This window comes from Pavona decussata, unplaced genomic scaffold, assembly GCF_977016875.1.
Source record: "Pavona decussata unplaced genomic scaffold, jaPavDecu1.1 SCAFFOLD_13, whole genome shotgun sequence".
NCBI lineage: Eukaryota > Metazoa > Cnidaria > Anthozoa > Scleractinia > Agariciidae > Pavona > Pavona decussata.
In genome coordinates, this window is record NW_028145436.1 from 2,152,408 (window position 1) to 2,168,402 (window position 15,995).

At 39.9% G+C, this 15,995-nt stretch overlaps 1 protein-coding gene across 5 annotated transcripts in view; it reads left to right on the plus strand.

Annotated features, from left to right (window-relative positions):
- Nucleotides 1-206: 206 nt before the first annotated feature.
- Nucleotides 207-15,995, plus strand: part of LOC146487857 (TNF receptor-associated factor 4-like) — a 178,926-nt gene continuing 163,137 nt past the window's right edge. For 3 of the 5 annotated variants that reach the window (XM_085128202.1, XM_085128176.1, XM_085128194.1), the window contains exons 1-6: nucleotides 208-415; nucleotides 3,288-3,417; nucleotides 4,897-4,998; nucleotides 8,347-8,511; nucleotides 9,342-9,416; nucleotides 15,180-15,257. In XM_085128202.1, coding sequence (XP_084984328.1) covers nucleotides 246-415; nucleotides 3,288-3,417; nucleotides 4,897-4,998; nucleotides 8,347-8,511; nucleotides 9,342-9,416; nucleotides 15,180-15,257 — 720 coding nt within the window. In that variant the 5' untranslated portion in view covers nucleotides 208-245. Of the gene's footprint in view, nucleotides 416-3,287; nucleotides 3,418-4,896; nucleotides 4,999-8,346; nucleotides 8,512-9,341; nucleotides 9,417-15,179; nucleotides 15,258-15,995 lie in introns of all 5 variants that reach the window. The other 2 variants (XM_085128167.1, XM_085128184.1) reach the window with 1 other exon arrangement.

A 15,995-nucleotide genomic window follows, 5' to 3' on the forward strand; every position in this document is an offset into this window, starting at 1 on the left:
ACAGCTCATCACATGGAACAACACTAGCCTTATAAATTGACTTGAGAGTGGCTTCGTTCACTTTGTAAGTCTAAACCTATAGTTCGATGCTTTATACTTCCTGTTTAGTATTTTATTACATGTATTTTGATCCCTGACTGCAACGTGCCTCCTTATTGGTTTAATAAACATTCCAGTCACTCATGACTAAGTCCTTTTCAATTATCTTTAATATCCGACCCTTCTCCTGAAGCTACCAAACTAATATGGCGGAAGGTGGAGCAAATCCGTCGCTTGGTGGATACGATGACGAGTTTGTGAATGCAGTGGATGAAGAATTGCAATGTGTCATTTGTCATTTGCCGCTTAAAGAACCAGTCCAAACGAAATGTGGCCACAGATTTTGCAAAACGTGCCTCGACGAACACGCCAAAAGGTTTGCTTTAATTGCCAGTTCCTCTACTTTGAACAGTCGAAAAGTCGACCTTCGTAAGTTAAAAAAACCATGCAGATGCGGATGCTCTCGCAAGCTTCTAAGGTTTAACAGGCCCCAGAGTTAACGTTGCCGAATGACGCTCTGGAAGCTTGCAGAGGCAGCGTTTGTTTAGTTTTTCGGTCCACTCACCCTCGCAAATCAAGGTCATTTAATACACATACGATTTTGATGCGATTTTTTGTTGCGCTTGAACTTGGGATGAAAATAGCAAGTGTAAACTAGCGGCGATTTAGGTGCAATTTGGGCGCGATATCAGTGCGATATTTGTTGCAATTTGCTGCAGTTTTACCCAAATCCCCACCAAGATACATGAAGTTTCGACATGCAAATCGCACCCAAATCGCACTGAAATCACCCCTAAATTAAAGTAGTTTAGGCCTGCGACTTTCATTGCAAGCTCTATACTAGCGCAACAAAAAGTGCGTCAATGAAAAAAGCACAAAAATCAGTGTGAACGAACGTAACTATAATATCTGATTGATGCTTCTCCTTGGGTTGACATGTAACCTTAGCTTTAACGCGAGAAGAAACTGCGTAAAAACAAAACAAAAATTTTAGTAACGAGGGTGTCAGTTCCTCTCTTGATCAGTTGTATTTCTTTCTTCAGGTTGGTTTACAGTGGGGGGACCGCCAACAAACGGTTGAGATGGAATTTTTTCTTCATTATTATTATTATTATTATTATTATTATTATTATTATTATTATTATTATTATTATTATTATTATTATTATTATAATTTCGCAATTTTAGCAATTTTAGCTGGACCGTATTTTACCTTCCAAATATATATTTTAGTGATGATGCATGAATTGTAAATAGGTTTTTAATAGTTTTAATAGTTTTAACTTGTAAATATCGATTTTTCTCCGAATATTTCAATAAAGTTTAATTATTATAATTATAAATTAAAAAAATTATTATTATGATGCTATGATGCAAATATTCGTTAAAAACATTGAGAGCATAATTTTATTTCTTAGTTTTTCTTATTTTTCTCGGTAGCCTTCCATTTGATGCTTGTTTTTATTTCTTTTTTTAAGATTTTTAACTTTGTATATATTATTTGATCAATCAACGTCTTTGAAAAAGTTTTTGTATGGATATTCTCAGCATGAACTGCAGAATTATGAAGCGTTTTTCTTTTTTTTTTTTTTTTTTCCCGATACCGATATTTTTAATCGCCTTTCTGTATTTGTTGTTTCTTTTTGGCTGGCTGGGAACCACACGGCAGTTCTCCCACGGCGTGCACTGGAAAGGTGGTTCAGCCTTTACGGCGACCGGTGTGTCAGTTGTTAGTCTCTGCTCCCCCTCATTGGGGGTAAAGTTACTGGGCGCAGAGTCTCTGAAGAGTCCCACCCTCACCGGTCCACCCGCACGAGGGAGCTCTTAAAATCCTGATGGTGCTAAGAACGTTATATAAGACGCGACAGCGTCTTTCCCTCCCATGTGGGACACATTTTCTTAGATGTGCACGAGGCGCAGCCTCGAGCTCGTTGTGGTGCGACGCTTGTTTTGGTCCTATAACGTCATAAAATTAATGTGTTCATTCGCAACTCAGGCAGAAGTGTTGAACTCGTGGATTTCTTGACATCTTTTCGGTTGATGTCGATTACATCAAGGATTTCTTGAAAATTTTCGTCTTAAGCAGAAAATTAGCAAAATCCTTAGTCAATTCTTGATTTATATACTGAAATGAAAACGTTTGCGAATTCCTGTGCTTACCTTCAACCAGGCTGAGAATCTTTAGTTCGAAACCGTGGTCTGCCTGACCTATCAGATATTCTCCGTTTTCTTACTATGTATTAAATTTTTTTGGTTAAAAGGATAAAAAAAAACTGCAAAGGTATTAAAATACCCGGGAAATAATAATACTTTTATTGACGCTTCCGATCTTTGAAGTCCGCCGCCTTTTGGTGTCAATTACATCCACGTCGGCCGAGATCTCGTAATGGGGTTCTTGACTTGAAAATTAGCTACTGATTTAATATGCCTTAATCGTTTTTCAATCCGGTAGTGTGACACAGCCATCACTCTCCTTATTTGTCACCGCCAGAACACGAAAGGTTCCCTTAGTTGAGGAGAGGGTTGCCACGGTTTGACCCCGGTGGGTATGCTGTTGTTAACCGGATTAACGAGTACAATAAATTTCATTTTGCACTGAAGACATTGCAGGAAGGTTTCACAAAAAAGCTCTCCTAACCTCGGCATCATCCAGAGAAAACTCATTTTAACTTCGAAAAGCTTCTAGACTGCGTCGTTATGTTTAATATAAGAGGGACATAAGAATCCTAGGCTCCCCATCAGACTGAGAAGGAGACTATAAAAATCCTCGCTCTCATAGAAACGGGTATCGAACCTTTTTTTCACCAATTTGATAATGTAATATTCTAATCCGATTTCTGTTGGTCACGTACAGTTTTAACGATTACTCGGTGCAGCCCTGCGAACGCCCGTCCAGGTCAACAAATTGAACAAATTGGAGTCATACATTATGTATGTATTCATTTGCATTAAAAAATTTGCCTGTCTCGTTATTAGCACTTCTAGTGATAAGTACTGCTTGTATAATTGTGAATAATCTTGAAAATAAAAAAAAAACCAACAACAACAACAACAACAACAACAAAAACGGCATGAGTACACAAAGTATAAAAATTTCCATCGGAAATTCAATTACAGCCAAAATATAACTTTTCTAATTTAGAGTGACATAACATTCCTTATTACTTATGATTTCTGAATGCATTTTTTCCATTAGTCTGTGTGAGTCAAAGTAACACGCGATTTTGTTTTTAATTATTCTCACTTAGCCAGCAACCCACTCAAGAGCGACAGCAGTTAAGACCGGACTTACCGTTCTCACGGTTTCGACCGCCTCAGACACCGCCGCCGATCCGGTTTAGCTGCCCCTCGGATCGAAACACACTAGTGCTGGACAGGGTAAGAACCATTAAAGGGGGACAGGGAAATGGGTGGATTTGGTTGAACAGGCAAACTAACGTTTTTGCTTTCACTACATAACTTAAAGTGACAAACTACTGATTATTAAGGATGCGATCATGGAATAGGAATCTACATCTTTAGCGTACTCCGCCCTCGCCGGTTCACAAACTGAAGAGGTATCTCTCCTTTTCTGAAGATTTTTTTCTAACATTCTAAAAATCTCCAGTATCCAATCTACAGTTCACTATCCTTTATTTGCGATCCACTATTCTATTTTTACTCGATCTAAACTTACATTACAATTATACTGAGATTTTGCTCAGTTCTAGGCGCACCAAGTACTTTCCTTCCAATCACAAGCACAGTAAATTTCCAAACCTCCGGCTCTTATAATACTCCTACAATTGCACGCGTTTTTTTTTCCTAATTTAGGTTAATAGTTGCGCGAGGATACATCATTTTCATGCAGTACATGAACTTCGGACTTTTCCGGTTCATGCACCAGTCAATTGAAATCCCGGCCCTCCGGGACAAAGCGGGGATTTAACGCGGCCATAGCCGGGATTTGACGCTCATTTAACAACGTGTTGGCCCAGAGGGGCGGGGAAATAAACAAAATGTCGGTTTGACCGGGGACACTGGACCGGAAGCGGGGACTACAGCGGGGATTTAACATAAAGGAACATTAAGCCGAGCCCTTGTCCTTCTAATTTTAATGCGATTTTAAATAAAAAACCAGTCACAAACGTCAGTTTTATCAGATCACGGAAATTTAATCGAACTTATTCATATGAGACGTTTGAGGTACGGCGGGTACATGCACTAGGATCGGATTGGAACGTAATGATACCTTGCTGAACGTTTCGTCCGTCTGTTACAATTTCCACTTTCACCAACAATCTCAAACCCCGGGACTCAAACTGATTTGTATTTTAATTGGTTCAGAAGTACGTTACTGATGCCCTCCTATGCGGGGCTATTCACAGTCTACTTGCCCCTGGGGGCGGGGAAATTAGCAGTGTTTATGTTAAATTCCCCGCTATGTCCCGGTGGTTGGGGTTTCAATTGACTGATGTATTACGTTGTCACTTACCTGGTCACCAACTTTAAGCTTATTCGCGTTACATCTGATATACTTCGTGTTATTATCAGTTTAATTAATTTTCGAGTTTACATTTTATCACGCAATATTTTAAGTGACGCACGTTATTTCTTATTTCCAGACAAAAAGGACATACAGTGACTACTAGAAATCCCTCATAACAGGTTTTTGAAGCTACTGGAAGGCAAAATGACTCTTGAATTATCATGAATAAGCGAAAGTTGCTTTTCCCAAATTCACCTAAAAACAAAAATATAACAGCTATTCCAGTTATTTTCATTCCCATATTGTTATAAAATTCCGTATACGGGTTGACGAAGAATGAATTAAAGGCAGTTACGCTTATTACTGACAAAGATGATGTTTTACTTTAGGACATTTTCCCCGACGTAGCAACTAAGAGAAAACTTCTATCACTTCACATCAAATGCCCAAGTGAAGGCTGTGAATGGACTGGCGAGCTGAGAGGCAAAGAGGTACTACCTAGCAACTCATTGGACTTAATTGCCCTTTTTCGTGGTTTGAATTCTTTTTGTACAAAGGGCCATTTTTAAAATGCAAAAATTTAACATTTTTGCGATGTGCACGCGATGGTGGTATTGATTAGCACCCCCTGCCCGTTCGGTTCCTCTATCCCACCCAAGAATCGCCTCACTCCACTTCCCGGTGCGACAAGTTTCCATCCCAAGCTGCTTAAATTGGAAATTTGGTAAAGCGTCGGTAATTTAAACCATTGTTGGACCAGCTAAGAACTTTTTCACATTGGTAATTGAACTGAGTGGAGTGTAATTTGGTCTGATATCATACGCGTGATTTCAAAATCAAACGAGCGTGATAGCGCGAGTTTGATTTAAAATCACAAGTATGCTTTCAGACCAAAATTGCACGACACGAAGTTCAATTACCACTTAATTACATCCATTTTGAAATCCCCCAATATTGCCCAAAAAATTGTCTAAATAAAAGATCCCAGCCTCCCCCACCCAGAATATGTTATATCTCAAAAATCCGGAAAAAAAAATCATTTAAAAAATTCTAGGAAATTTAAGCTCTAAAAACAAAGCGAAATGTAACAAGTTTCAAAGTTGTCTTACAGTGGCTTTCTTTGTCTAAAATTTTCCTGCAATTTGATTGGTCAATTAAAATAATCCCGCTTTCTCATTGGCTGGTTAAAAAGATGCGATTTAGAGTCTAAAATGATGCGATTTAGAGTCCAAAATGGTGCAATTTGAAAATAAATCGCACCATTTTGGACCAATCAGATTCCAAGGATCACCAGTGATTTCAAAATGGATGTAATTAACACATTAACAATATATAACATTACAAATCCAAATTACATGTACATGAAAAAGTAACGGAGGAGAAAAACAACAACAAAAACAAAATATAAAGAAAACAACCAAAAATAAGATCAGAAAAAAAACGGTCATGTAAGTGTCGGTAAAGCAAGTACAGTCACAGGCAGCCCAAGCTCAATATAATATAAGGATTTGTATGGGGACACAACGGATTTGTGTAAAATGGTAGAAACAAACATTATTTTGTCAATAAAGTCAACTTACCCTGCTGCTTCGTGTATTCTTTGTCATTTACCAGTTTTTCAAGCCGATTCGGAGCGATTTCGGCGAGTTAGCGTCATTCAGGTTTCCCGGCCACTGCTTAGTAAAACTGTTTCGGCCATGCTCGAAGCGCGAAAAAAAAAAAAATCCGTTGAAATCATCCCTAGTGTCCTAATTCCTTCGTAGAATCAAAGTAGAGATATATACCTATCCTGCCAGCGCAATTCCAACTCAATTGAAGCCGTATCACCCGTTTGCTAGAAAGATTTTCTTCCAAGTCAGCTTGCTTCTGAAAAAATGTGTCAATTTGTCAAGCTCAGCTTTCAAGTGCCTTCTGGATCGACCAACGATTGATTGGATTTGCCCCGTATGCTCCTTGCCATTGAGTAATTCATTTTTTGAAGAGAAAGATGGTGTAGCTGTTGCTGAGGAAGAAAGTTTTTTTTAATCAATCGCTTCTGGAATCAAATGTAAATGACTTCAGAAACAATTTATCACCACTACTGCTCCATTCATACAACTTCTTTCCTCAGGAAAAGAAGAAGCACGCAAATCAGTTCCTTGAGCTTACAACGATTTTACATCGTTATAATAACAACATAAAAATAGCATACCTGAATGTCGATAAATGTAAATTGAGTGGCTGGCTTTAAATTTTTTGAAGTGAAGTCACTGATACTCGAAGGAGTTTTCGATGGTTTTGCACTAGCTGAGATAAAGATAGATGGATTGCGCCCATTAAATTTCGATTGGTTGAAGGAAACAATGGTTCGTTGACGGTCTTGACAGAAAGGACACGAGGGAATCCCGAGAACAAATCTGTTTGCCTATCGACAACTGGCCGCTGACCACCCGTGCCGGGGAAATTTTGTTACCCAGAAAGCTGTTCGAACGTTCAATGTGTCCATGGCGTTCCTGCCGCGGTTCTTTCGAAATTTCAGAAGCGAGCTGACTTGGAAGAAAATCTTTTTAGCAAACGTGATAAGGCTCTAATTGAGTCGGAATTGCGCTGCAAGGATAGGTATACATCTGTACTTTCATTCTATGAAGGAACTGAGACACTAGGGATGATTTCAACGGATTTATTCCGTTTCGCGCTTCGGGCATGGCTGAGACAGTGTTCGGCCTTGCGTTTCACTCAGCAGTAGAAACCAGAATAACGCTAACTCGCCGAAATCGTTCCGAATCGGCTTGAAAAATTGGTAAATGACAAAGAATACAAGGAGCAGTAGGGTAAGTTGACTTTATTGACAAAACAATGTTTGTTTCTACCATTTTACACAAATCCGTTGTATTGCCATACAAATCTTTATAATTCAATGTTTCTCTTATATTGAGCTTGGGCTGCCTGTGGTACAGTTACATGAGATAATCACACCACCTACTGATTCATATTAGCGAAGAACTTTTACGTTGAATCTAAGCTAGTCTACAAAGCCACCCCCTCTCACAAGCAATCAGTATTCCTCTATCTCTTCACCTCGGAAAACAAATGCCTTTAGAAATGCGTTAAGTCTAAGCAACAACCGTCGACGATAATCCTGCTGGTATGCGTTGGATCAGTTGCTGATCTGATCGGCTTAACAAATACAAATGATAAGACAAGCAGAGACCGATACAACGTTAAATTACGCTTTAAAGTGTACTGTATTTCGGCTGGCCAAACCAGCCTTCTTCAGGTACAATGAGAATTTATATTGGGACATACGCCTATACGTACAAGTATTTGCGCAATAGGGGAACTAAGATTCAAGTGATTGACAGCAACGTTAAACAATAAATGCTTTATGAAAAGCTTTTTACGATTTTTTGAACAAACGATATCGATGAAATATATGAAACACGAGACCCAGTGTTTCATCACATTTCAAACATCGAGAAGAGAGTTGAAAATACGACGCGTAGCAGAGTATTTTTGACGAACTTCGAGGTTTTTGATTTTGTGATGAAACATTGTGACGAGTGTTTGATATAACTTCTCAAACAAGCTGTTTGTCGAGGGGAAATTAAGAGGGCAAAAACGAGAAGTTTTTCATCAGATGTCCAAACACGTTACGGTGCATGATTTCCTTTGTCTTTGGCTTTTGAATTGTTAATGAGTTTGAGAAATAGTTCATGAGTGAAATCACATGGCATTCTCAAAGTAAATTCAAACTCAAACGATCTCAGCAGTCTCTCTACTTGCTTCTTAACATTCAAATGCCCTCAATTTTTATTCAAGATGGTTAACTGTCTCATCTATTTCTCTTTCCTCTCTTATAGAACCATTTGTCATCTTGCCCTCTAAAAGTTGTTTCTTGTACAAACCGAAATTGTCACGTGACATTGACAAGAAACCGCTTGCAAGGGCACGTGACTACCACGTGTGAATGGAGAATTCTTTCCTGCACTCACTGTAGCATGTCATATCCAGCGTGTAAAACTCAGGTGAGAATCTAAATGCCATGCAACTTCATTCTCAGAGCTTTTCCCTTTAAAATGGGAAAAGCCATGGGAAATAGGTTGGATGTCAGGGCAACGCCTTATTTTAACCACTGTATCTGTTACAGTTTTTGGATTAGCCGTTCGGTTTCAGCCATCACTTTCTGGCGGGAAAAAATTCAATTAGGGAGAAAAAAGGAACGCCCAGGTCATCTGTATTGATCGCAGCTCAAGGCTAGGGCCTTTGAAGCTGGACTTGACTGAAGGCCAAAATTTTGACAAGATTCTCGGCATTGTCAAACTCTCATAGCTAGTTGTATTATAGTCCAGGAGCTTGGGATATTCAAAATGGTGGTACGCCGTGGAGTGAGGTTGCCATAGCCTCTGTATCAAGACATCGTTTTCTCTTAAAGCTTTGGTACCTTCTTAATTTCTTCCTTCGGCAATGTTACGGACCCTGTTTTTTTTGTTTCTTTCTACGTATCCCGTAACTCCTTGCGGCCTTTTCTAGTCTCATAATATAATACGGAATTAGGAAGAGCAAGTCAAATCAAATTTGTACGGTAATTCTGTAGATTTTATCTATACTTAAAAATGAGAAAAACATCTTGTGGCTCAAGGCGTGAATTTCAAAGTGAAAGGGTAAATTACGGAAACTGCGAGTAGTTGATAACTTGTACTCAATTGCGCCCCCAGGTGCACCATACTGAAAGGAAAGAGTAATCCGATGTCTATTTCAGTCACTAGTCCAATACCTTCATATCATTGCACCCGATCCTGTTCATTTGCTCTGTGAAAACTGCCAGTAAAGCTATCGCTTTTACTTTGTTTTAAAGGATCATGAACGTCAGTGCCAAAGAAAACCAATCAACTGTCCAAATAATTGTGGTGCAGTGCTCCCTCGAGAGGAAGTAAGTTTATGCTACAAATAGGAGCCTAAATATCCATAAATTCGAATGATTTTGTAAAACTTATAATTATTGATGAAAATTGAAGTCTTGAGTAATTATGAATAAGTAAGAATAATTATCAGATGATCTTAATGGCTGAGTCAGATCGGGCAGGACAGGAAAATATGTACTTAAGAAAAAAGTAAGTAAGCAAGCAAGCAATCAAGTTAGTAAGCAAGTGAGTGAGTGTCAACGAGTAAGTGAGTGAGTGAGTAAATAAGGAGGTCGGTGGAAGGAAGATAGTGGGGTGAATAGGGTGGTATCAGAAGACTTTATTTATACACGGTAATCTTATCAAATCTACATTTATATATACATTTAAAGTCTGTTCGACCTAAGAGCCACGTGGCGTCAAATTACAAAGCAAAACCTGTTTACAAAAATTTTTAGTACATAAATATTATCATCTAGGTAGGTACAGTTTGTAGGTAGGTAAGTCACAGGACCCCATAAGTAAATAGATAGGTAAGTACTGTGGGTAGGTAGGTAAGTAACAGGACCCCATAAGTAAATAGATAGGTAGGTACTGTGGGTAGGTAGGTAGGTAAGTAACAGGACCCCATAAGTAAATAGATAGGTAGGTACTGTAGGTAGGTAGGTAGGTAAGTCACAGGACACCATAATAAAATAGATAGGTAAGTACTGTGGGTAGGTAGGTAAGTAAAAGGACCCCATAAGTAAATAGATAGGTAGGTACTGTAGGAAGGTAGGTAGGTAAGTAACAGGACCCCGTAAGTAAATAGATAGGTAAGTACTGTGGGTAGGTAGGTAAGTAAAAGGACCCCATAAGTAAATAGATAGGTAAGTACTGTGGGTAGGTAGGTAAGTAACAGGACCCCATAAGTAAAGAGATAGGTAGGTACTGTGGGTAGGTAGGTAGGTAAGTAACAGGACCCCATAAGAAAATAGATAGGAAGGTACTGTGGGTAGGTAGGTAGGTTAGTAACAGGACCCCATAAGTAAATAGATAGGTAGGTAATGTGGGTAGGTAGGTAGGTAAGTAACAGGACCCCATAAGTAAATAGATAGGTAAGTACTGTGGGTAGGTAGGTAAGTAACAGGAGCCCATAAGTAAATAGATAGGTAGGTACTGTGGGTGGGTAGGTAAGTAAAAGGACCCCATAAGTAAATAGATAGGTAGGTACTGTGGGTAGGTAGATAGGTAAGTAACAGGGCCCCATCAGTAAATAGGTAGGTAGGTACTGTGGGTAGGTAGGTAGGTAAGTAAAAGGACCCCATAAGTAAATAGATAGGTAGGTACTGTAGGTAGGTAGGTAAGTAACAGGACCCCATAAGTAAATAGATAGGTAGGTACTGTAGGTAGGTAGGTAGGTAGGTAGGTAAGTAACAGGACCCCATAAGTAAATAGATAGGTAGGTACTGTGGGTAGGTAGGTAGGTAAGTAACAAGACTCCATACGTAAATAGATAGGTAGGTAGGTAGGAAGGTAGGTAGGTAAGTAACAGGACCCCATAAGTAAAGAGATAGGTAGGTACTGTGGATAGGTAGGTAGGTAAGTAACAGGACCCCATAAGTAAATAGATAGGAAGGTACTGTGGGTAGGTAGGTAGGTTAGTAACAGGACCCCATAAGTAAATAGATAGGTAGGTAATGTGGGTAGGTAGGTAGGTAAGTAACAGGACCCCATAAGTAAATAGATAGGTAAGTACTGTGGGTAGGTAGGTAAGTAACAGGAGCCCATAAGTAAATAAATAGGTAGGTACTGTGGGTAGGTAGGTAAGTAACAGGGCCCCATCAGTAAATAGCTAGGTAGGTACTGTGGGTAGGTAGGTAGGTAAGTAAAAGGACCCCATAAGTAAATAGATAGGTAGGTACTGTAGGTAGGTAGGTAAGTAACAGGACCCCATAAGTAAATAGATAGGTAGGTACTGTAGGTAGGTAGGTAGGTAGGTAAGTAACAGGACCCCATAAGTAAATTGGTAGGTAGGTACTGTAGGTGGGTAGGTAGGTAGGTAAGTAACAGGGCCCCATAAGTAAATAGATAGGTAGGTACTGTGGTTAGGTAGGTAGGTAAGTAACAGGACCCCATAAGTAAATAGATAGGTAGGTACTGTGGGTAGGTAGGTAGGTAAGTAACAGGACCCCATAAGTAAATAGATAGGTAGGTAGGTAGGAAGGTAGGTAGGTAGGTAACAGAACCTCATAAGTAAATAGATAGGTAGGTACTGTAGGTAGGTAGGTAAGTAAAAGGACCCCATAAGTAAATAGATAGGTAGGTATTGTAGGTAGGTAGGTAGGTAGGTAAGTAACAGGACGCCATAAGTAAATAGATGGGTAGGTACTGTGGGTAGGTAGGTAGGTAACTAACAGGACCCCATAAGTAAATAGATAGGTAGGTACTGTAGGTAGGTAGGTAAGTAACAGGACCCCATAAGTAAATAGATAGGTAGGTACTGTAGGTAGGTAGGTAGGTAAGTAACGGGACCCCATAAGTAAATAGATAGGTAGGTACTGTGGGTAAGTAGGTAGGTAAGTAACAGGACCCCATAAGTAAATAGATAGGTAGGTACTGTAGGTAGGTAGGTAGGTAAGTAACAGGACCCCATAAGTAAATAGATAGGTAGGTACTGTAGGTAGGTAGGTAGGTAAGTAACAGGACCCCATAAGTAAATAGATAGGTAAGTACTGTGGGTAGGTAGGTAAGTAACAGGACCCCAAAAGTAAATAGATAGGTAGGTACTGTGGGTAGGTAGGTAAGTAACAGGACCCCATAAGTAAATAGATAGGTAGGTACTGTGGGTAGGTAGATAGGTAAGTAACAGGGCCCCATAAGTGAATAGGTAGGTAGGTACTGTGGGTAGGTAGGTAGGTAAGTAACAGGACCCCATAAGTAAATAGATAGGTAGGTACTGTAGGTAGGTAGGTAAGTAACAGGACCCCATAAGTAAATAGATAGGTAGGTACTGTAGGTAGGTAGGTAGGTAAGTAACAGGACCCCATAAGTAAATAGGTAGATAGGTACTGTAGGCAGGTAGGTAGGTAAGTAACAGGACCCCATAAGTAAATAGATAGGTAGGTACTGTGGGTAGGTAGGTAGGTAAGTAACAGGACTCCATAAGTAAATAGATAGGTAGGTAGGTAGGACGGTAGGTAGGTAAGTAACAGGACCCCATAAGTAAATAGATAGGTAGGTACTGTGGGTACGTAGGTAGGTAAGTAACAGGACCCCATAAGTAAATAGATAGGTAAGTACTGTGGGTAGGTAGGTAAGTAACAGGACCCCATAAGTAAATAGATAGGTAGGTACTGTGGGTAGGTAGGTAAGTAACAGGACCCCATAAGTAAATAGATAGGTACGTACTGTGGGTAGGTAGATAGGTAAGTAACAGGGCCCCATAAGTAAATAGGTAGGTAGGTACTGTGGGTAGGTAGGTAGGTAAGTAACAGGACCCCATAAGTAAATAGATAGGTAGGTACTGTAGGTAGGTAGGTAAGTAACAGGACCCCATAAGTAAATAGGTAGGTAGGTACTGTAGGTAGGTAGGTAGGTAGGTAAGTAACAGGACCCCATAAGTAAATAGATAGGTAGGTACTGTGGGTAGGTAGGTAGGTAAGTAACAGGACTCCATAAGTAAATAGATAGGAAGGTAGGTAAGAAGGTAGGTAGGTAAGTAACAGGACCCCATAAGTAAATAGATAGGTAGGTAATGTGGGTAGGTAGGTAGGTAAGTAACAGGACCCCATAAGTAAATAGATAGGTAGGTACTGTGGGTAGGTAGGTAGGTAAGTAACAGGACTCCATAAGTAAATAGATAGGTAGGTAGGTAGGAAGGTAGGTAGGTAAGTAACAGGACCCCATAAGTAAATAGATAGGTAGGTACTGTGGGTAGGTAGGTAGGTAAGTAACAGGACCCCATAAGTAAATAGATAGGTAGGTACTGTGGGTAGGTAGGTAGGTTAGTAACAGGACCCCATAAGTAAATAGATAGGTAGGTAATATGGGACAGGTAGGTAGGTAAGTAATAGGACCCCATAAGTAAATCCGTAGGTAGGTACTCTATGTAGGTAGGTAAGTGACAAGACCCCATGAGTAAATAGATAGGTAGATACTGTGGGTAGGTAGGTAGGTAAGTAATAGGACCCCATAAGTAAATAGATAGGTAAGTACTGTGGGTAGGCAGGTAAGTAACAGGACCCCATAAGTAAATAGATAGGTAGGTAATGTGAGTAGGTAGGTAGGTAAGTAACAGGACCCCATAAGTAAATAGATAGGTAGGTACTGTGGGTAGGTAGGTAAGTAACAGGACCCCATAAGTAAATAGGTAGGTTGGTACTGTAGGCAGGTAGGTAAGTAACAGGACCCCATAAGTAAATAGATAGGTAGGTAATGTGGGTAGGTAGGTAGGTAAGTAACAGGACCCCATAAGTAAATAGATAGGTAGGTACTGTGGGTAGGTAGGTAGGTAGGTAAGTAACAGGACCCCATAAGTAAATAGATAGGTAGGTACTTTAGGTAGGTAGGTAGGTAGGTAAGTAACAGGACCCCATAAGTAAATAGATAGGTAGGTACTGTAGGTAGGTAGGTAAGTAACAGGACCCCATAAGTAAATAGATAGGTAGGTACTGTAGGTAGGTAGGTAGGTAAGTAACAGGACCCCATAAGTAAATAGATAGGTAGGTACTGTAGGTAGGTATGTAAGTAACAGGACCCCATAAGTAAATAGGTAGGTAGGTACTGTGGGTAGGTAGGTAGGTAAGTAACAGGACCCCATAAGTAAATAGGTAGGTAGGTACTGTGGGTAGGTAGGTAGGTAAGTAACAGGACCCCATAAGTAAATAGGTGGGTAGGTAGGTAGGTAAGTAACAGGACCCCATAAGTAAATAGATAGGTAGGTACTGTAGGTAGGTAGGTAGGTAGGTAGGTAGGTAGGTAGGTAGGTAAGTAACAGGACCCCATAAGTAAATAGGTAGGTAGGTACTGTAGGTAGGTAGGTAGGTAAGTAACAGGACCCCATAAGTAAATAGATAGGTAGGTACTGTGGGTAGGTAGGTAGGTAAGTAACAGGACCCCATAAGTAAATCCGTAGGTAGGTACTGTATGTAGGTAGGTAAGTAACAGGACCCCATAAGTAAATAGGTAGGTAGGTACTGTGGGTAGGTAGGTAGGTAAGTAACAGGACCCCATAAGTAAATAGGTAGGTAGGTACTGTGGGTAGGTAGGTAAGTAACAGGACCCCATAAGTAAATAGGTAGGTAGGTACTGTGGGTAGGTAGGTAGGTAGGTAAGTAACGGGACCCTATGAGTAAATAGATAGGTAGGTACTGTAGGTCGGTAGGTAAGTAACAGGACCCCATAAGTAAATAGATAGGTAGGTACTGTAGGTAGTTAGGTAGGTAAGTAACAGGACCCTATGAGTAAATAGATAGGTAGGTACTGTAGGTAGGTAGGTAAGTAACAGGACCCCATAAGTAAATAGGTAGGTAGGTACTGTGGGTAGGTAGGTAAGTAACAGGACCCCATAAGTAAATAGGTTGGTAGGTACTGTGGGTAGGTAGGTAGGTAGGTAGGTAAGTAACAGGACCCTATGAGTAAATAGATAGGTAGGTACTGTGGGTTAGTAGGTCAGTCCTCGTTTCATACTTTGCACGCAATTGTCTTTACTATTACAGCTGGGGATTTTGTTGGAAGTCACCATCATCACCTTTACCATACCAAAAGAGTTAATATCACTGATCTGCTTTGTGTATGAATGTCTTTGACAGATTCCAGCTCATAAAGAGAAAAATTGTCCGCTGGCCATTATCTCCTGCCCCTATGCTCAGATGGGTTGCACGACGAAGGTAATATACATATTCTCGTCTCCAGGGCCACCTGTCTCTCTTAACCGGTGATGTCTGGGAACTAAGGCTAAAAGGCTCTCATACCCAGGTGTCACAGAATAAGAGGAACAGGTGAATAGATAGCACGCACATTAGTCGTTCCTAGAGTTCTCCGGCTAAAATTTTATCCTGGTTTTGAGCTGAGATTTCATCGCGAATTACTTGATGAATTTTAGCCTGTTCGCAGTTGAAGTTAAAAAAAAAAATTAATGATTTGGCATTCCCAAGTTCAGTTTTCGCTGCCATTCAAGTCACTGAAAGACCAGGGCCCGGTTGTACGTAAGCCGATTAACGTTGATCCACCACTAATAGTTAACCGAGGTTTTCATCTCGCTCATTAAAACTGTTTTTTAAGCCAATTTTAAGCCAATGTTAAAGATAAGTCTGAGTCAAAAACTGAGAGACAAAAAAGTCTTTGGAAGAATCTTTACTGATTAGTAGTCATTAATCAAAGTTCACATTAATCCAGGGTTATAGTTTAATCGAGTTTTGAACAACTGGGCCCAGGTGACTAAGCACACAGCTGTAAAATGGGCTGTTTTATTTTTGTTACTCGGACACAGTACTACAGAAAAATAAATTATACATACGGATGCCACCTTCATGTTATTCCTCATACACAAACACGTTTTGTCAGTGTCATTGCACGTTCACGATGACGTAGTCTTCCTTAAGTTTTGTCTTTACCTTTTGCAATGT